Here is a 21,954-nt window from a genome sequence, read left to right as displayed (position 1 = left end):
TTTTTATCCAGATGGCTTTGAGTGCACTCGATTTATCAGTGCTGTTTGGAGCTCAAGTTAATTAAACCCCAATAACAAGCATCCTCATCAGATCCTTGAATTTGAAAATCTCGAATCTCTTAACCAGGTGATGCTGTTGCACTAAATGGTGTCTATGTAAAGTTAATGAGTGGACAGACATGGTTGTTTACATGATCAATTGTTCGAGCATTTAGAGAGCAGCGTTTAAAGTGACTTCTTGATATTTTCTACTTGAGAGTTCAAGAAAAGATGTGGTTTAATGTATTACTATTGCATGTTCCTTTTGTGGCTGTCACAACAGTCGGGGAGCGGCAATGTTGGTTTTAGATTATTAGGCATTGTGTATAAGCACACAATTTTTTCAAAAACTATCAAAGAAAACTGCTGGGAACCATCGAAACAGATCAGCATGAACCTTGCCTCTAAGCATCCCATTGCTTAGGGATGATAACCTCCCACATAAATGTGTGGATGTCAGGCTGTCCTGAATTTACGCTGATGGAATAAGACACACAGAAATACATTTGTGGCCAAACTCCTTTGAAGATGTTCCACTGAATTGCGGAAGTCTGACTGACTCAAGCTGTTAGCAAGAACCAAGCTCAAGGGTTTAACAGTACAATGCAATGTTGGGGACAAGTTTGATCGGGGGGCTTATATCATAATTAACGCCCTTACAACTATAAGAAGGTAATTTACTTCACTGAAAAGACCAGCTTAGACCACTGCTCTTTAGGGGTGCAGGCTGGTTTATGCTAGTTTGGTGCTGGTCTAGGTATTGGAGCAACCGGATCAACCATGTTGACCACCTACAAAACTCATGTAAAACATACCAGCATGGTCTTTCTGATAAAGCTGATTGGCCATGGTAGTTTTGTTGGCTATGCTAGTTCTGGCACATGTTAATTCCAGCAAAACAGTCACCAGACAGAAGTAGATAATTAATATGAACCTCTCTCTGGTTTGATAGTTGGATGTACTTGACAATGCATTGGATTGGATCAAGGTTAATGTGTTTTTGACCATGATTTGTTGTCTTTAATGTGGTAAAATTGAACATCTTGAACCATTAAAATCACCTGCACAACTTAAATGGTAAAACTTGTCTAACAGCATGTTTTTTTGAAAAAGAAGAAGCTAGTTGACCATTTCAATCTTGCTGGCTATGCTAGATAGGTGTCTTGGGGTTAGATTTTTGTGGGTGATGTGCTCTGGCAAAACAGTCACCCAATAGAAGTATATTAATTAAAAGGAACCCATCTGGTAGCTTTTAAAACTTGGTTAGGGTTAGGTTAGAGTTAGTTTAGGTTAATCTTGGTGGAAGGTTTTTGTGGGTAACTTGTGTAGTCTAATTAGATTAAACCTATTTAGTTGATATAGCCTGACTAGATGGGACTTAAGGGGTACATAGATCAAAACAGGTTAGGAAACACCGGACTAGATGCCTGTACTCAGATTACTAATATGAAAATGCTCAGTCCCTGGGCTTCCACAATCCCAAAGATTGTATCACCTAATTACCTGCAGCTCCTATAGATTATGACCCAGATTTTGTGAGACCTTTGCAGTGAATGTCACAGGCGTTCACCCCATTGTTCACCTTCCGGCACAGCAGGCACCACAACAGTCATTAAGGCTTAGAGACAGCGGCATGATAAAGTCAGAGGCATGGTAGGGCACTAAAGGACACAGTTTGCACCAATTTAAAATCATACACTCACAACAAACTCGACGGGAGAAAGCTGTCCTGCACAGCAACCTGCTGTGCTTAATGTGTTATCATTTTCATACCAATACATTATGCATTGTATTTTGTCAAGACGAATCTGTTTTTGACCATAATTTTTTTTTTGTTTTGTTTTAGATTAGAGCTTCTGAGCAGATGTGAGTATTATTCTGGTGTCAGTTTGATTTCCTTCTGTCACGCAGTGTTTGCTGTGGTAAAATTCAAGTTTGATTAGATTCATGGTGGGTGATCGAGTTTTGCAAGTCTACACGTTTCAATTTCATCCCCCGAAAAACCCATTTAAGGAGTGTGGATGTTGTCAATGTGTGGCTATATTCCCCATCAAGAGAATTACTTTTAAAGTTAAGCTCCAAAAATGAGAAATCACAGAAGTGCTCCAGATGTCTTACACTGTATTAAATCCATTCTTCAACTTTATGGCAGTGCACTAACGTCATATTCTGAATGAATTCTAATGCAAAGAATACAGATTGACACCATGGTAAGTAAACGTCAGAATTGTTGGATGTCAGGGTCGCTCGGATAAAAACATATACTAAATGACTGCTGGCTTCCAACTGTTAAAAGACTACTGGTATATGTATTTCTGTTTATGAATGATGGGAACTTATTCAGACCCCTTTACAAACGCACAAGATCTTCTACACATCCATCCACCCTCCCACACACACTCTGCTGCAACAATTAAAAAAGAAAGAAACAGACTTTCTTTAGACAGATGGACAGTTAATTTGTTCCAGGTCTCTTTTGTTCTCTGTTAGCTACAGGTTAATCATTTTAAAAGATTAAAAAATGTTGTGAATCAGTGCTTTTCATTCCTTTGAGGTGAAGTACCACCTTTGATCAAATCAGAACCTCCAAATTCCCTTTCATTTCTCAGCATTGACATTTTTTGTGTAAGCGTAGAGCTGATGCAAGTTTTAGTGTAAAAATACTGTCTTGTAATCTTAATACGCCGAGACAGCTACAAGTAAGCCTTTTGCAGGTGGATTTCCTCTGAAGTGTGGCTCTATCAAACCGTTGCTCTTTTAGTTTGGGGGATGAGAATGTGTTTGTCCAGCCAGGGATAAACAGGGAGCACTGTTTGTAAAGAGTCATTATTTATGCATTATTTCCAGACCTTAATGTCAATGTTCTCTGGGTCCTTATGTAATTATACTTAAAAGTAAAAAAAAAATAAAAATAACATGTTAAATCGAAACTACAGTATAAACTCTCTTGTGTGCGCATGGAAAATGTGTGCATCCAAACATGTTTTATAAAAATAGCTAGAAAAATACTTGTGAACTGCTTTTAGGATGTCGAATGTCAATGTACCAGCGAAACCTGTTGAAACTAAAATCATAGTTAGTTTACTTCATCATTAAGACTTGGAGTCTGCATGACTTGACTTGGCCTGACACAAACTCTTTAACTTCCACTGTCATACAGGGAGGGTTTTTCTCTCTCAAGGTGAAAAAAGTTGAAGACTTCGTCTTAACAGAAGACATGGGCGGATTTACTGTGCAATGGAGCGGAAAGTGGTTAAGTGCTGTTCCAGGGAATACAATGAAAATTAAGGAAATATGAATCTAGGTTATGGAGATTCATTTAAGAGTTCTTAGCATGGCAGCGAGTTCCAAGGCATGTTGTGATAGCAGGTGAAAAAGGTTAGCATACTGTTGTGTTGTGTGTCCACGGCGAACTTTCTCAACAGGAGAACTGTCCACAGTGACAATGGCACAATTCGCCCCATGCTCTCGAGTCCAGCTATTTTTAGCACTGTGCTGCTGCTGCAGTGAATTTTATGGTTGAATAACCAATGCATTTTGATTCATGGTCCTAAATTAATTCCCGGTCCTCTTTTTGGAGATTATGGGATCCCAATTTTAAGTTCATATTTAGATTTAGAAGAAATTGGTCTTATTTTCTGATATTGAGCCTTTAAGAGATAGGCTGTCTGAAATTGGACCTTTGGGACCAAAATGCAATCTGTGAGAGGCATTTGGTTGTGCAAAGCTCAGGGTATTTGAAAGCCCACTGGATAAAAAATGCCATTAATGTGTGAAAAATCCCTTTTAGATGACCTTTATTGAGGGAATACATAATTAACAGTAACTTGTCAATAGCACTGAAGGTTAGAGAGCACCAGGTGAAATGGGAGAGGGTAGAATAATGAATGGGATTGTGAAATAGTGTTTCGCTGTGTTGTTTTGTTGGCGAACAGCAGGTGAAAGACGCCCCATTCTCACTCGCAGTGGGGGTGCTGTCAGTTGGGTGGTGGGTGTTCAAACTGGACAATTGTAGGAATGTGACAAAGTCACAACACAATAGCATTCAGCTGAATTTTTGATGCAATTTGCAGCAAGATGCTGGCAGTCAACTAAAAGGCTCAGATGTTCTTTCGCTTCAGCTGGCATTAACAAGTAATTGGACGTTGGACGTGCACTCACAAATAAAACGAGCACAGTGCCACTATGGATTAACCCTTGCAACTTCACATAGTACACACATAGTACTTAAAGGGGACATAACACACAGTTTCTGGGAGAACTGGCCATAAAAGAAATTCCACCCTTTATGACATCACACAGGGCCATACTCATTATTGGTAAGAACGTTTAACATCCGCGGAACACCTCCATTCTTCAAAAGTTCTATTAAGAATTGTTTACTGAAATGGGAAACCAAAATGGTTCTTCTGTTAAATTGCTGTGAAAGCCCCTTTAGAAACCTTTATTTTTGACACTGTAGGATAATACAATGGTACTACTATGCTGTTTGGATGTGGTACCAAGGTACAACAATGATACTAAATGATAATAGAATTTAACTCAAACTCCAATTATGCATGCCTGAAACCACTAATCAAGGTCTTATTAGGCATACCATAAACTTCCAGGCAGATGTGTTGAGGCAAGTTGGAGCCAAACTCTGCAGGACAGTGTCCGTCCAGGACCTAGTTTGTACACCCCTGCAAAGAGCTCATTAGATCAGCGGTTCTTTGGGAAACCCAAAATGATTAATCAATTGCAAGGGTCTCTAATACTTCTCCTGGAGAGCTAGGTCAAGGTCTTCAAGGTTAATTGATAATTACAGGCAGGTGTGTTGGACCAGGGCTGGATTTAAAGAATCAAGTTTGGATTCCTTATTTTTAACAGTGCATAGTAAAGTCTGTGCATCTAACAAGCAATGGTACAGACTCCTCCATTGATTTGTTTACTGTTAGAGTCGCCTGGTACATGTCAACGCAGAGTACTTAACACTCTCTGGCTATCAGCGCACAGAGTGTGGGTGTTGAAACGGTGGGTGGGTGGGAGCCACAGCCAGCATTTGTTTGATTGGGGGTGGGTGGGAGGAAGAAAGACCCTTCCTCACTGCAGGCACAACAGAAAGGGCTAGATGGCCGGGTTGCTCCTGCAGGCAGTGGCTCAGCACACTAATGACTGAGAGACAGCGGCAAGAGCAGAAATTGAGGTGTGCGTGGGCAGTCTGGTGCAAACACACCACGCATGGAACCGAAAGCCCTTTTCTTCTGGAACACTGAAGACGAGCTGTTGATCTCTTTTCTAGCACTGTCTGTGTGAAGAACGTAATATTACAGTTTTCAGAGGCGTTGCTGGAAACAGCCCCCGACATACAGAGGTCACAGAGTGAAAACAGAAAGAAAAACAGGCAGAGATATCGCATGTGTCATCCACCGAGTGATCAAACGTTGGAAAACATGTACTTTAGGAGTATGGTGCACTCTAGTGGTGAACTGGCTTGTGGGTAAAGAGTAACTAGATCAGACAGTAATGCACAACAGATAAACAACTGATTGATCCTCGGATGTATGTCGTATAAAGTATATTATTTGCAATGACTTAATTTAACTACGGCAAGTGTTTGGTGTATCTGCGTATTTCAAATAAACAGCAGTTTCCTGAATTATTCATAACTGCAATACATAGATCCTTGCATGTATACACACATGAATAATTCACGTAGAAGGCTCAATTTGAATGTCACAGGATCTCTGTAGATTGTGCCATATATCAGCAAGACTGGAGTTTTATTTAAACCGTGTAAAACTGATATTACCATCTTGATCCTTTGCTTCCATATTATAAAAATAAATAGGTGAATAAGCCAGCTCTAATTTTAAAACTTACCTGCTGTTCCACCCCGTTTTATAAATAAAAACCCAAATAATCCACAGAGGCTAACTTTACAGTGTAAAAAGTGAGTGTTCCTTAGCACACTAAGCAAAGTGCTTAAAAGCCTTTAACCATGTTTAAAACTACAGCCAAGTGTTTCATTGCATTCATCTACCGTCCTCCAACTACAAAAAAAAAAAGGGGAAAAAAAGTTGTTTACTTTAGAGCCAGGCAGTGTTTTGCAGAGTCATTCAGAGTTCAACAATGGCACAACTTAATATGTAAAACATTTATTGGATATTGCATACAAAAAGACAAATCAAAGTAAAATAGAACACAATTAATGAGACACTTTTGGCATGCGCCCTCCTCTTGTAGGCCTTCAAAAGTCTTCGTACAATTTACCCCCCAACAAATTGGATTCATAGTTCACAATTTATGGCTCAATTTTACAGCCTTAGACTCACGTTTGTGTGCTTTTGATGGTAGTTCAAATAGCAATTTTTACAATCCTGTAGATTATTACAACGGATTGACAATTTCATCGCCTATTAAATAGACCAAAGCACATTGTATCCGTTACACAAGTCACAGCCCTGTCTAATAAAACCTGAAAGAACAAGGAAATGACTTTCCTCTCGAAAACAGTGTATGTAACTAAAAGAAGCTAAATTTTTAATTCACAGATGTGGACGTGTTTGGCAAAGAAAACAGTTTCCATTCATATCACATGATGTTTAAATCTAAACAAAAAAGGTAAGATTTTATTAGCTCAGAGGCCAAGTAACAAATGTACACAAATACAACTTTACTTGAGCTTAATTTCACTTAGATTTTACACAATTCTGTGCGCCCCAATTGAAACATTATCAAACAATTCGTTCTTGCAGAACCTTGAAAAGAACCCTAAAAATTAAACATGCAGATAATGATAACCCCATAAAAATAACAAAATAGTTCTGCGCTGCATTAACGTACAAAAGAAAAATTGTAAATATTTTCTAGGTCAATTTTTTTCTTCTTCTACACACTGCATTGTATATATTCACAAATTTATAAGACGTATAATGTAAATTTTAAATGCATTTAATAAGATTCTTGTGAACTAGGGTTTTAAAAATCCTGAGGAAAAAACCATCAAAAATATACGATTGTAGCTAAAAAAAACAAACTACAGTTTTACGCAGGTTGTCTGAAAAATTTAAACGTCAACCCTAGAGCTCAGATCAGTTTCTTATAAAAAATATTATCTGCATGCATAATGGTCTGAGAAACATTTAAAATAAAAAGTAAGAGTTTTAAAACGTAAAATGCAACAGAATCGACAGGGTGGATGGATGCAGATTACTCACTGGATTCGACAACTAAAAGGATTTAGTTTATTCAGTCTCATGTTTGCAAATTGCACAAAGCAAGCATGAACTAAAGGGAAATTTGAGAAGTCAAATTGGTTTCATTCGTCGTCCATTTCTTTGGTTAATCTGCACAAGCATCTGTGCTTTTGTAAAATTCAGATGCAATTTCAATGCAGAATCTTTTTTCGCATGCTAAATTCATTCAAATTTAACATTCAACACTACATTCAAACTGAATATTTGAATAAACTGAAAATGTTTTGACTATTTAAATGAACTCAAACTCCTTTGAATACTGAATTGAGTAGCTTCTCAAAGTCTTTTTACATTGTACTCATCAGAAAGCACCATTCTGGTTAACATTTGTGTGTGTTATGTATTTAGGTTGAGCAGGGATCTCAAAAATGGCTCTCTGATTCAAACATACATAATACTATGTAAAGCATGAATCAAAACATGACGTTTAGACGGTCATTTAGAACAATCTAGCTTAGTTTCCACCCTGTTCATCTGGTTGGCGAAGCACAAAAACAATGTACGCTAAGCACAGCTGTCAGTTACGGGCTATAGTGCACTACAGAACAATAATAATTCCCCATTCATAACCCCACGGTGATCAGAAAGTGCATGATTCATTGACGTGAATATGCAGATTCGTTAGTCACCGGCTCGCACAAATACTCTCTGATTTCTGGCCGGTTGACTCATTCTCGGATGGCATTCGCCAACGGTACGTAATGGGATGTCGAAATAGCATCGCAGCTCAAGATTAACTGGCTTTACAATTGAGGTCCGTACAAATAAAGGATGGAGGGAGGGGCATTATGAACTCATGATTTGAAGAATACAAAAGTAGTGGCTCTACAAAAAATAAAAAAAAAAGACTGAATGGTGGGAAGGAAGATACTAAAGGTGTGCGGCTCCATCACATGACGGCACATTCTCTGGGTCTCCTTGGATCGCCCTGGGGAAAAAAAGACACGATTTGGTTAAGGATATAACTCAACATCTCAAGATCGCGGTTTTATAATAAGATCTTCTTTAACCTTCTGATGGAAGAGATCTTCTTCTCCGAAGTCTGCCTCCTCATCGTCGCCGTTCTCCATTTCGATCACGCTTTTCGTGACGGTTCGCTTCGCCACTTCCTGGAAACCAACGTTCAAGTTTCATAATTGGATTCAAAAAGAAATGAAAAGCCAGAAACATGTGACCCTGGAGCACAAAACCAGTTTTAAGTCGCTGGGGTATATTTGTAGCAATAGCCAAAAACACATTGTATGGGTCAAAAATATAGATTTTTCTTTTATGCCAAAATTCTTTAGGACATTAAGTAAAGATCATGTTCATTTAAGATATTTTGTAAATTTACTACCTAAAACTTAATGTTTGATTAGTAATATGCATTGCTATTAATTTGGACAACTTTAAAAGGAGATTTTCTCAGTATTTAAATATTTTTTGCACCCTCAGATTCCAGATTTTCAAATAGTTGTATGTCAACCAAATATCGTCCGATCCTAAAAAGCCATACATCAATAGAAAGCTCAAAATGAGGCGATTTATAGACCTCAATTTCATAAAATGGCCCCTTATGACTGGTTTTGTGCTCCCGGGTCACATAAGATCTTATTCTTCATACCTCTCCGCTGGAATTAACCAGCAAGGTGAGGATCTTCTCTCCGGTGCCCCAGGAGCTCTGGCTCTTCCACAGCAGGTCTGAAGGAGGACTGTGGGACACGCCGGCATCGGCGCTCCACACCTTTCACAGAAATCAACAGTTTAACATCAAGTCAATGTACCGAGGATGGACCTAAATGAAATACAGCCCTGTTGGCTTACCGTCACCGTCTGGCCGGCCTTCAAAACAAACTTGGGACTGAATTTATAGACTATTTCCTCTCCATCGGCAATTTGTCTCTTTAGTCGCCAACTGCCCAAAGATTGATCCTAAATTTGGAATAAAAAAATAAAAAAACATTAGCTAATAAACATCATCATACCATTGAAGCCTGTTTCTGCCATTGAATAAACTTTTTTTTTTTAATGTAATTACAACTTCTCATTATTTCGACTTTCAGTAACTCACAATTTTGAGAAATTAGCAATTGTGTGAAAATGCCAGAATTTTGTGAGGCATACAAAACTCAGAATTGCAAGTTTATCTCCTAATATTTCTGACTTTATAACTCACAACTGGGAGTTTACATCTCACAATTCTGTGTAAAAAAAAAAGTTATAATTGCTAGTTAATATCACATAATTGAGAGAAAAAGAAGAAGCCTTAAGTCTCTCGCAATTGCAAGAAAAATAAAAAGTCAGAATTATGAAATAAAAAGTTGCAACTATTATTAATATATTTTAATTCAGTGGCGAAAACGTGCTTCCATACCATACTTCCCCAGTTGAATGATTACATTTCCTTAAATGTTATGTTTAAATATGTAAACGAGGCATTATCTAATTAAGTTTGCGCTAACATGCATATATTTCCAGGACATTAATGAATTAAGCCAGATTCAAAGTTTATATTTATAACAATAAGAAAATCTAAGAAAATACAGGAAAAACTACATTGAGGCTTAAAATTTTATAAAGTCAGGTGACTGATATATGAACCAACCCATAACAAAAAACCTTCAGTATAAAGATATAATAAAAGTTTGGTGTTTGTGCCGCTGAGGTGCAGAAGAAAAAAAACGTAAAGTTAATGTATTGCAATTGCAAGTGCAATGACGCTTGAGAGTATTTTCTTTCTAATCTAATTGTGTTTATTTCCCCTCCCCGAGCGTACCTTGTCAGAGTTGTTCCTGAGGGTCACGGACTTCCCCTCCAGGTCGATCTCCTCCACACTGACGCTGCCCGTGGCCTCGGCCTCCTGACTGATCTGCACTTTAGGAGCCACGATGGACCCCTCCTCCAGCTCCACGCGCTTTCTCTTGGCACGGGTGCTACGTGAAGACATCGAGGTGCTGCTCGCTGTGCTGCGGGACACCGTGACCCGAGAGGACGGGCTGGGGGACAACTTCAGCCTACAGGAGACGGGACGCATGTGTGTGTTAAATCTTGTATATGTTAGCAAAAAGTAAATGGGCAACTGCACCATGAAAACGGTTGTTTGTGAAACTACTCTGTCATCTTACCTTTCCTTCCTATCATCTGTGCTCCAAATATCTCAAGTGCAGACTATCTTTAACTCGTCCCGGTCTTCAAGTCTGTGTGCTAAATGAGCTCTGACCTCTCATCTTTCGACAACGCCGCTATCAGTTCGCTCACGCGCGAGCGAGACACATAATTATCATTCCAGCGTGACATTTTACAACCTACCGTACTCCTCCAGCACGCATGCACCGAGTATGTCAAGAATGAAGCGCAAAAATGTGAAGTGTGTTTGACGAACGATGATAATAACCAGCTGCCATAACACAAGACACTCAAAAACACCTTGTTTGTGTGCATCGCTCCCTTAAATGCGTCACAAAAACCCAGTGAGCTTCCTACCTCGATGGCGTTTTACGCCGCATGCTTGTCCAAACATAGTAATCTGAGTGTTCGAACAGGTTTCAAAAGCTAACAATCTGCCTAAAAAGTCACCATTTGTAGAAAAGGTACAGCACTCTTAGGTTTTCAAGCTAGTTTTGAAGCACTTTAGACATTAGAAATGCGCTCTGATGCCCAATATGCTCACTTGGGCTGCCTTCCTGTCATTTGTTCCTGGCTCGAGTGACTCAGACATGTGTTTTAGACTCTCACCGGTCCTCCTCGCCCTCCAGCAGCTTCCTGTAGGCGTTGATCTCCATGTCCAGGGCCAGTTTGACGTCCAGCAGCTCCTGGTACTCGTTGAGCTGCTGCTGCATGACCTCCCTCAGCTCGGCCATCTCACGCTCCTTGGCGTCCAGCTGTCGGCGGTACTTGTCCCGGTCGCTGGACAGCATGTTCTCCAGCTCGCGGATGCGCTCCTCGGCGGCAGACGCCTGCGAAGGGACAAAAACAGGTGCTGAACGACAGGATGCTATTCACCTCAGCTCAGAGTTACAACAGTGTGTGCTGCTTTCCTGTGAAACTACTGAGAGAACAGAGGTTTCAACTTGGACATTTAGACATCAGCTTTGGCTTTCTGCAGATTTTAAGGTTTCATTTTTTCCCAAAAGCACATGTGCCCCAGATTCGAAAAACTGTAGGGGCTAAATTAAAATGTATGTAATTTATTGTCCCTAATAAACAGTTCAAATGTAATATTATGTAATTTATAGCCTTTATGACTTCATAACTTGATGTGTATCCCTATAAACACAATTACTTTTAACTTAATTCTACTATATTTCTTAAAAACAACAATAAGTTGTAACGGGATTCGTTTTTCTATCCATAATTTTTTTTTAATCTTGAATATAAGTCACTTAAAATATTACAATAAATATGAAATTATAATCTTTATTAGGCTATTAAAGATTTATAAATGTAAAATACTCCAAAAAATTGTTAAATAATAAAAAGCTATACAGTTCGACAATATAAAAAAATATATAAATATAAATAAAAAAATTTAAACAAAATATCAATTATATTTCATAAAAATAAGAGATTTTAAAATGTAAATATACACTTGATGACAAAATAAAAATAATGTTATAAATATTAATTATAATAAAAAATATGTTAAATAAAAATTATAATATATATCATTAAAATAAGAGATTTTAAAAAGGTAGCTATATGCTGTAAAATGTATTAAATTGTCATTAACGAAATAAACAACTTAATTAGTATGACCTTTAACCTTTTAATTGTTTTTAAGACCCATGGTCACATATGCGAGTGCAAACGTTCACTCTCAAGTCATTATTACGCAAGTAGTGCACTGAAATGGAAACTACTCTAGTCATAGCGTCACTGGTGCACGAGTGTATAAATAACATTCACCCTAGAAACCACGCACACTTGACTAATCAGGACGTGCACAGGAACTAGTATTACGAGTGATGCTGTATCGTTATATAGGACACGGCAGGTGGTGTGTACCTGCTTCTGCAGAGCACTGAGCTGATAGCTCAGGCCCTCGATCCTCATGTGTGCTTCCTGCAGCTCCTCACGGGCCGTGAGCACTGCCTTATCGTTCATGTCCGACGACACCTTGGCGTTATCCAGCTGCAGAGGGAAGAGCTCAGTTAGACCACGCTCCCAAAAGCAGCGTTACTTGTGAAGCCAGTGTTTCTGACCTTGGCCCTGAAGGTCTGCTGCAGCTCGTCCTTGTAGATCTGCACCTGCTCCTCGTGCTGTCTGCGCAGATCCTGCAGCGCCTGCGCCAGCTTGAACTCGTAGTCCTGCTGCAAGCCCGAGTCCACCTCCACCGTACGCTTCTCACGCCGATGACGGGTCTCACGCATCTCCTGCAGCACACAACAGCATTCAAATCAGCAGCTCGCGTTTAGTTCTGTGGGACTTTTATGTTGAAGCAAGTGGGACTTTTATTTTGAACGCCTTTTTTGGGGACTTTTATTTTGACATGGCATCATCTATCGAATCAAATTCTTTAAAAATGTCATTAGTCGATTAAAATAACAAGACATTTGCGATGCTACCAAGCAAATACAATCAGAATCGACAGTAGACAAATCAACACAACGAATGCGGAGGAAACGCAGAAGCTGCATCTGAAGTGGCATTTAGACGCATTTACACACGGTTTAATGCAGGACGCGAATGCATTTAAACTGACGTTACACACACAATGTTTAGATGTATTATACGTAGCAGGTTTAACACTGATATTTGACATTATTTAATTACGCAATACTTTAAAAGTGAAACCAAACCCGCCAGTAGGTGGCAGTGAGTCACTATTAATAAGTGAGTCATTGTGATTGAACCGAATCATTTAAACGAACGATTCATTAAGGAACAAACACCGTCAAGTCGCTCTGAGACACAAAACAGTGCGGTGGCTGTGTTTGGCGTTGTTTTTAGTGTCGAAATAACGCAAAAACAGACAATATGGTGTCTAAACCCAAGTCTCTTAAATTTACTTATTACTTATTTACTTATTGCCCCTATATCTTGAATTTTGTGATAATTTTAAACCTACTAGCGTGCACTCTGTAGACGTGTTTGGTTTGGTTTACGCAATATACTCGATAACGTCAAATCCCACATGGTTAAAACAACGATATATCTATCTATGGTACAGCACTGACCTCCTCAAACATGTTCTTCCTGAACTCCAGCTCCTCGATCAGACTCTGGCAGCGGTTCTCCAGATCCACCCTCATCAGGGTCTCCGCCTCCAGCTGTTTCTTGGCCACGCCGTGAGCGTCTTCAGCCTGAAACAAAGAGAGAGAGAGCAGCACCTCGGTTACTCTGAAGCGCAGGAGGCTGAAGGAGCAGCAGGGGACTTACTTTGGCCAGCTGAGCCTTCAGGTCGGCGAGGTCTGCGGAGAGAGACTTGTTCTCGCTGAGAGCCGTGTTCAGAGACGCCTCTTTCTTGTTGAGCTGCGCTTCCAGCTCCTTGATCCGAGCCTGAGCCAGAGCAAGGTCTCCATCCTTCTTCTTATAGCTGGAAAACAAAGTCAGACGGACGATCTTTGGGTGAATAAAGGATCAACACCAATCTTTAGGAGTGGGTTTCAGTGCATTACACTCATTATGACTGATCTATTACTCTTCAGTGTGCTTCCTAATGTCTTTTCACATCAACATCTATTGTGTTCAGGTTTAATACACTGCGTGTTTGTTTGTTTTTAAACATAAGATACAGAAAATGTCTGATAAAAATATTTTATTGATGCCAGAGATCGATAAAAGATGCTTTAGTATTTGTTTATTATGTTAGTGGACTAAAAGAGTTTGATCTCGCTAATCCCAAAGAGTTAAGCGTTTAATTTAACAAATATTCAATATGATAATAATGGATTAGTTATCAAAAAAAAAAGAATATATATATTTAGTTATGAAAATGTAAATGATATAAATCAACAAGTTACAGTAAAAAAAATATATATATATAAATATGCAAAAGTTACTAAATGTAAATGTATAAAAGAATAAAAAACATTAAGTTATACAATTTAGGGCGATAATTAAATTACAAGAAAAAAGTTACGGTAGAGAAACAAAATGTTAAAAATTACCAATTTTTTTTAGAAAAAAAAAAAAAAAAAGGTTATATAAATAACCAATAAAATAACCAAATTATTATATAAAAAATTACTTTATATAAACTTTATAGATTGTATAAATAAAACAATGCTGTATTTTTCATACTATAAAATAACATTAGCAATAGAAAGGTATGAATTACATTAAGACATTAATTTAAAAAATATGTAATGTAAATCTTAATAATGCAAACCATGTACATAATAGTAAAATTATACAAATAACACTATTGTCTATTTATATTAAACTGAGCCCACTATAGAAGTGTGTATAAATAATAATAATAATAATCCGGGCTGGGTTTGGCATGTTTCTACAAGCCCATCACTGAACAAAACATTTAATCCCTCCACAAATAAGTTCTTGTATTTTGTTCAGTTGCTACAACACAAGCCCCGCTAACGTTTCGTATGACGTGATCGAGATCTCCTCAGTCCTGCTAAAATAGATGAAAAACCCCCCGAGTGCAGATAAAACTGGTGAAATCTGCGTGACAGAGACGGGCCGGTGACACACTCCTGCGGTTAAAACAGTCACCACACAAACCAGCACCAGGCGACAGACTTCCTGTTTACATTAGCAACCAGATCAACCCAACACACGTCTGAAGCCAATGTGGAGACGACCCTGCTGCAGCAGATGGAGCGGATCTGAGCCGGGTTCGTTAAGCCTTAACTTAAGTGTAAGACCACCACTGACTTAAAGCATTATGGGTAATTAACAGAGGATCTTTGTGTCTGTCACCAGTGTGTTTTTAGAGATACTCACTTGCGGGTGACCTCCTCGAGCTCAGAGCTGGCTTTTCCCAGATTGATCTGAAGTTTGGCTCGTTCCCGCGCCGTTTCGTCAAGAACACGCCTGGCGTCCGCGAGCTCGGCCTCGTACAGAGCCTTGATCCCAGACACCTGAACCACACACACACACACACACACACACAATCATTATCGTTCAATAACAGCACTAAAAAAAACGGCAGCTTGAAATAAAAACACACATCAACTCAAACCATTTTTAAACTTAAGCTTTTCAAGTTTATGCAAAAAGAATACGAAAACGCACTTGTTTTAACACTTAACTCTTTTTTTATTTAAGTTAAGCTGAAGTACTAAAACAAAACAAAAAACACTTTGAAAATACTATTTTTAAGTTGAAGTACAAACACTAAAATGAAAAACATTAATAAATGCAATATAAACATTAAAACTAGGGATGTAACGATTCACTCAACTCATGATTCGATTCACTTTTTTTTATATTTTGTCAAATTTTATTAATGCTTGGACAAAATGCTGCACATTTCTCTGTGAACATGAAATATAACACTATAATAATAATACAGCACTTGCATATTATTGCTCTTTTGTTGGTTTTGATTGCTTCTGTTGTAAGTCACTTTGGATAAAAGCATCGGCTAAACAACCAAATTTAAATATAACGTAAATAACATAACCAAATTGAAATTTTAAAACAAGCCCAAAATCAACGAAATCTCTTCATATAAACAAAATAAGGTTTTGTGTGCTCCTTGTATTAAAATTAGTCAACCACTGCATTTTAATCACAATCCAAACAATTATGCTACATGCATGCATCACGAGCAGCTCTTAATCTGAATCAAATTGTATGGTTTCCAAATTTGAACTAAAAACCGAATGATTTGACTTCAGTTTTGTGAAACCATCCACCTTTTTCCTGACGTATGAACGATGAATAACTTATTTTAACAGCTTTCAAGTGACCAAATCTAGACATAACTGTAGTTTATGCCCAAAGAGGAATGAGGCATGCCATCAGAAACCTGCGTATCTGTCCAGGAAAAACTAAAACGGACTAAAGGCTAGAATAAACTGCACGACTTTTTAAAATGTGAACTGTTTTATAAAACACTAGGCTTCATACACGTGCCTGCTTTGTTAATAGTCACAAAGGAAAACCGTGCATCAATACACTACATGACTGAACATTACCCAATTTTTATTGGTCTGTTATTAGACTTTTGAATATGTATTTCTCAACTGAATGTGGACTAGTTTAGATGTTGCCTAAAAGAAGAAAACCCACAACATGTGCATGTCCCAATGCATGTTACACTGCATTCAAAGTCTTTCTATTCGCGTCGAGTTTGACCTGGTCTCCGTTCAAAACAAAGGCAGCAGATGGTGCAGATTAGATTCAAATTTGAAAAGAGCATTTCTGGCCACTCCCAAACTCTGAGGAAAACGCCCAAGCACGCCAGGACAACTCTCAAAGTCCGGGAATCACGCGAAACACACACTAAACACACACTTTAGAGCGGTTTAACGCGCTTTTGCGTGCATTTTAACACGCGCGCGCGTGACTAAAGCGATCAACGCGTGCACAAAAAGAAAAATAAATTGCACTAATTACAAACACATGGACACCGTTTACTGGCCACTCCCTGAGAGTGTTTACTACAGCTCCCATACATTCGCTGTTAACGTTACATGCATTAATAATGTAGAGATTTGTGCGTGGATTTGCTTAAGTTACGCAAAGCACGTTTCTCAAAGCACAGGGCTCGATTGTGTCAAAATGCATGACTTCCTCGCGCGATTTTTAAAATGTGTAACAGGCTTTAAAAGTTTTAAACACACATTAAAAGCACAAAATGAACGCTAAACGACAGCAGCATCAACTAGAAGTCCATTTAGACAGAAAAAAGGGACACCTCGCAGCTTTAAAAGAGAAAATGACACGCTCCGCGGGTTTATTGACCGTAAAGCAGCACAAAGGAGCGGCTCGGTAACGCGGTTAGTTACCTCTCGGGTCGTGACTTCCTCCTTCTCGGAGACTTTGACGAGCAGCCGGTCGTTCTCGAGCTCGAGGGAGCGCACGCGGTCGATGTAGACGGCCAGGCGGTCGTTGAGCGCGCTCAGCTCCTCTTTCTCCTGCAGGCGCGAGATGCGCGCGGGGCTCAGCGGGGTCTGCGCGGCCGACGCGCGGCTCTTCTCGCGGCTCGGGGTTGCGGTCGCCATATCGCTTCACGCTTAGACAGCCACTTCAGCTCAAATAAACACTCCTCCGAGTTCAACTTCGGCCCGGTGTACGCAGCGGCCTCCGAGTCGCGCTTGGAACGGATCTCCGGAAGCGTTCGGGAGTTTTAGTTTGAGGAGTTTCTGAATGAAACTGTTTTGTAGTCCGAGAGCTGGTTGGCTGTCTTTGAAACGGAGGTGTGAGGAGAAAATGGCCGCTGCTTACGTAAAACCGCGCCAAAAATCAGCCCAAGTGCTCATGGGAGATGTAGTCCGACACGTAAAAAGCGCCATGTGGAATATATTTAATCTTCGATATTTTTATACGGTTTTATAATTTTTTTTTACTTTTCGAAGAGCCTTAGCAACTTTCCTTTTCCCGTTGTGTATTTTCATATTTCGTTTTGAAGTTTTCTCCGTATTTGTACGTTTGTGTGTAGCTCATAATTCATGAACAGGGTATTTAGTTTTAATATTATATTATATTATACGTTTTCCACTTTTTTTCTTTTCTGTTTTCTTTTCTGTTTACGTTTAGATTTTTTACACACACACACACACACACACACACACACATATTGTTGTTGTTTTTACTTTAGTTTGTGGCTTATAATTTATGCATTTATATTATTATTATCAACCTCAGTGCAATTTGAAAACAAAAATAGACTGGGTAAGGCACTAAAGACGTTTAAAAATCTAAACAAATCTTATAAAACATTTTATTATTATTATTATTGTTATTATTGTTATTTTAAGAATTACATTGCCATATACAACAAAATAATATAAACATAAATAAAAATATACAAATAAGTAGAAATTTTCTGATATTTTTATTTCAATGGAAAATATAGAAGGACATAAATTTGTCATATTGATTTTATTACTCGATCGAAAGGTTCTATTATTAAGAAGAAATAAACCATGCAATTAAAATAAAAAGTTTAAAATAATCTCTTGTTGTTTTATAAATTCTTCGCTTCTAGGCGGCGCCACCTATTTTTCCCGCGAACTCCTCTCTTGTCTTCGCGTGTGAAAGATCAGCTTCCGCCTGACAGCGGTCCTTCCGGTTTGGACGCCATTAGCGAAACGCAGGTATGAATCTCCGGAGAATCTCACGCGTTAAAATCTTATTAATATCTTATCCATCGCGTCTCAAATCAACACACAGGCGTTTGCTTCTGTAAATATAAACTATATTAATCCGTTTCCAGCAGCTATTGTGAACTTTAAGCCCGATGTTTGTGTGTTTTTAAGGCTTTCACTCCGAGTGGATGTCACTCAGCGCTAATACGTGGTTCTCAAACGCTGTTATTATAAATAAATCATAATATGTCTTCTCCACACCTGAAACGAGTAGAAAATGTTCATTTGTATTCGTTAGAATCATTAAATATTGTTATATAATGACGTTAAGCCATTATACAGCCAGCTAACGCCTAATCTTTCCGCACACATGACCGAGTTTTAATATTTAATCTGTTTATGAACGCATATTAAATCCCATCTCTCTCCACAGACATGGCCATCAGGTATCCCATGGCGGTTGGTCTTAACAAAGGCCACCCAGTCACCAAAAACGTTGCCAAGCCCAAGCAGAGCCGCAGACGAGGAGTAAGTCTGTGTTTGACACCCTTATGAATAGTTATTATTAATATTGCATGCTCTTACTCAGTATTTATATCTCGTTTTACAACACTAATATCCAAACATGCTAAAATCAAGTAACCGGAGATGCAAATGAAGCGAGTTTATGCATCAAACAAGAACAATTGTCGGTTATGGAACTAATTTTGGCTTTGAATTAAGTTTATAGATATTTATTCTTGGCTTAATCATAAAATAACTTGGGTTTGCTTCGTTTATTAGATTTTTTTTTTTTCAAACACATGCGCCTTTAGACATTTGCACTGGAAAATGAGACAAAAATATGACCGGTGATCAATTATTTTGGTGTTATCAGAAGGTACAGTTAGTTGTTTCCATATTTTAATGTTTTTCTGTTTGTAAAACTAATTAAATAGTAATGAAAATCTATTGAAAGTAGCATTTTCTAACTGTAAAGTGCCGGTGTCCTTCAAATTGACTTTATTTGAACCCAAATGTCCACAGTAACCATTGGGTTTCTCCCACCATGCATTGCCATATGCTCAATATTATATCATTGTTACTGTGTTTAACGTGACATTGCTCTTGTGTTTCAGCGTCTGACCAAACACACCAAGTTTGTGCGCGACATGATCCGCGAGGTGTGTGGTTTTGCGCCATACGAGAGGCGCGCTATGGAGCTGCTCAAGGTGTCCAAGGACAAACGTGCTCTGAAGTTCATCAAGAAAAGGGTACGCCTTCAATCGGTCAAGTTTACCTAGTTTGGTATTGACTTTGAGAACTGCTTGTAAATTCCTCGTTATGTTATATTATGACCAGATATTGACTTTTGTCAACCTGTTTTCTTTCAGTCAACACAGTTTGTTTGTTTTTAGCGACTGTTGATTGTAGGCCTCAATGATTGGACAAAAATTTTGAGTGATATTCCCAAAATTATCCACACGTGATGCTGTTATTTCCCTGTCGCTTATTATCTCAGATCTATGGAAGCCCATTTCCACCACTGAAAAAAAACAATTGCGACACACTATCATGCAATTCTGACTTTTTTTTTAATCAGAATTGCTCACAGTTCTGACTTTATAGCATGCAATTGCGAGTTTATATTAAGTGATTCTAAGAAAAAGTCTATTGCAAGAGAGTCAGAAAGTTTTTTTTTTTTCTGACAATTCTGAGAAAAAGTGAGTTCTGATTCTATACATCGCATTTCTGACTTTATAACTTGCAGGAAAAGTCAGAATTGTGAGATAAAAAGTTATTTATATATATATATATATATATATATATATATATATATATATATATATATATATATATATATATATATATATATTTTTTTTTTTTTTTTTCTCAGTGGTAGAAACGGGTTTTCATACAGCTCAGTGCAGCCTTCGCTCAAAAAAAGAAAATACAAAACCTTTGCTAATCGAAAGAAAAGTTGGCAAAAATGCTGTAATGTAGCATAAGAAATTGATTAGCAATTAGCAAAAGATTTTAAGTGTAACAAAGGGGGTTTATTCATTTCAAGTTCGTGCAGCGCTTTTTACGAAATAAATAATTGCAAAGCTTTTTTTAAATTGCATCATATAGATTAGGTTTCAGTAATTGTGTTCAAATTTACTTAAGGTGTAATTTAGTGTATTAAATGAAAATTAGATGTTTTAGCTGATTTAACAACTTAAAATATATTTTAGATTTGGTTTCAGTTGTACAAGTGTTTTTTTTTTTCTCAATTAACCATTTTTGATCACTATAATAATACAACATCAGACATTGTTTTACGTGATGAAGCCACTAAATGATATTTTAACAGCATGCAAAAGTGCTGTTGTAGAGGCAGGTTTGATCCTCACGTTATCCTCATGATCTGATTGTGTGTGTGTGTGTGTAGGTGGGAACTCACATCCGCGCCAAGAGAAAGAGAGAAGAGCTCAGCAACATTCTGGCCGCGATGAGGAAAGCTGCTGCCAAGAAGGAGTAGCCTGTGTAATGACAAATAAATGTGTTTGTGTAAAAACCAGCTTCTGACTCTTGAGCTTCATTCAAACCTGAGTAGCTGATGTTTGCAGGAAGGCACTGCGGTGTGCATGTGTGTAGATATGATCATCAGTGCAGGAGATGAACCCAAGCGGCCGGTATTATACACTGAAATACATGATGAAATCTCAACTAAGTACTGTTTGAAATGCTGGATTTAACATTGTCAAACTCGTGTTTCAATCAAATGAGTCAAAAAGATGTTAAATGTAGCTCAATACACCTGCTTCTGGGTGTTTTATAGATGCACAATATGTGAAGTTGTAACATTTACAGAGTAATGTAGAACACTATAATAAGGTAACCGGCAGAATCTGATCATGTTTAAAGCACAAGATTGAAAATACACATCTGTTGTCACATGATTTTTGCAGAATGTGATCTTGAGATGTCTTTATAGAGAAAATCATCTGTTCAAATTAATTCTTAGCAATGCATATTACTAATCAAAAATTAAGGTTAGATATATTTATGGTAGGAAATCAAAAAATCTTAATTGAACATGATGTTTACTTTAATATCCTAATGATTTTTGGCATAAAACAAAAATCAATCATTTTGACCCATGCCATGGTTTTTTTGGCTATTGCTACAAATATACCCCAGAGACTCGAGACTGCTTTTGTGCTCCAGGGACACAAATGTTTAGTAATGTTTATATACCAATTTCTTTTTAAATGATTCCGACCTGTCCTTGCCTTGAAAATAGACCTTTTTTTTTATCCAATGATTTTATTCAGATCATATATATTCCTGCTGAGTAAACATCGACTCAAGATGTTCCATTATATATATATATATATATATATATACAGTAAATGATTTGAGAGAATACAATTAAAGCAGTTATGTATAAATATGACACTGGAGATGAAATGAAACACGATGTGAATATGAAATCTTCACTAGAGGCTTCAATC

The 21,954-nt window shown here is 38.0% G+C and overlaps 2 protein-coding genes across 2 annotated transcripts; one reads left to right on the top strand and one right to left on the bottom strand.

The window, feature by feature from the left end:
- Window positions 1–6,907: 6,907 nt before the first annotated feature.
- LOC113075411 (lamin-B2-like) lies at window positions 6,908–17,608 on the bottom strand. The gene is made up of 12 exons (XM_026248129.1): window positions 17,174–17,608; window positions 15,162–15,298; window positions 13,635–13,791; window positions 13,433–13,558; window positions 12,458–12,628; window positions 12,261–12,386; window positions 10,992–11,212; window positions 10,033–10,270; window positions 9,081–9,188; window positions 8,881–9,000; window positions 8,288–8,386; window positions 6,908–8,205 (listed from the first exon to the last, which is right to left on the bottom strand). Exons 1-12 carry the CDS (start codon window positions 17,387–17,389, stop codon window positions 8,167–8,169), a joined length of 1,758 nt encoding a protein of 585 aa, XP_026103914.1. The 5' UTR covers window positions 17,390–17,608; the 3' UTR covers window positions 6,908–8,166.
- Window positions 17,609–18,385: 777 nt separating this feature from the next.
- On the top strand, window positions 18,386–21,017 carry LOC113075410 (60S ribosomal protein L36). Its single transcript, XM_026248127.1, has 4 exons — window positions 18,386–18,484; window positions 18,909–19,003; window positions 19,594–19,728; window positions 20,889–21,017. Exons 2-4 carry the CDS (start codon window positions 18,911–18,913, stop codon window positions 20,976–20,978), a joined length of 318 nt encoding a protein of 105 aa, XP_026103912.1. The 5' UTR covers window positions 18,386–18,484; window positions 18,909–18,910; the 3' UTR covers window positions 20,979–21,017.
- The last annotated feature ends 937 nt before the right edge of the window (window positions 21,018–21,954 follow it).

The sequence above is a fragment of the Carassius auratus genome, unplaced genomic scaffold, assembly GCF_003368295.1.
Source record: "Carassius auratus strain Wakin unplaced genomic scaffold, ASM336829v1 scaf_tig00017056, whole genome shotgun sequence".
NCBI lineage: Eukaryota > Metazoa > Chordata > Actinopteri > Cypriniformes > Cyprinidae > Carassius > Carassius auratus.
This window is presented reverse-complemented; position numbering and strand designations above follow the sequence as displayed.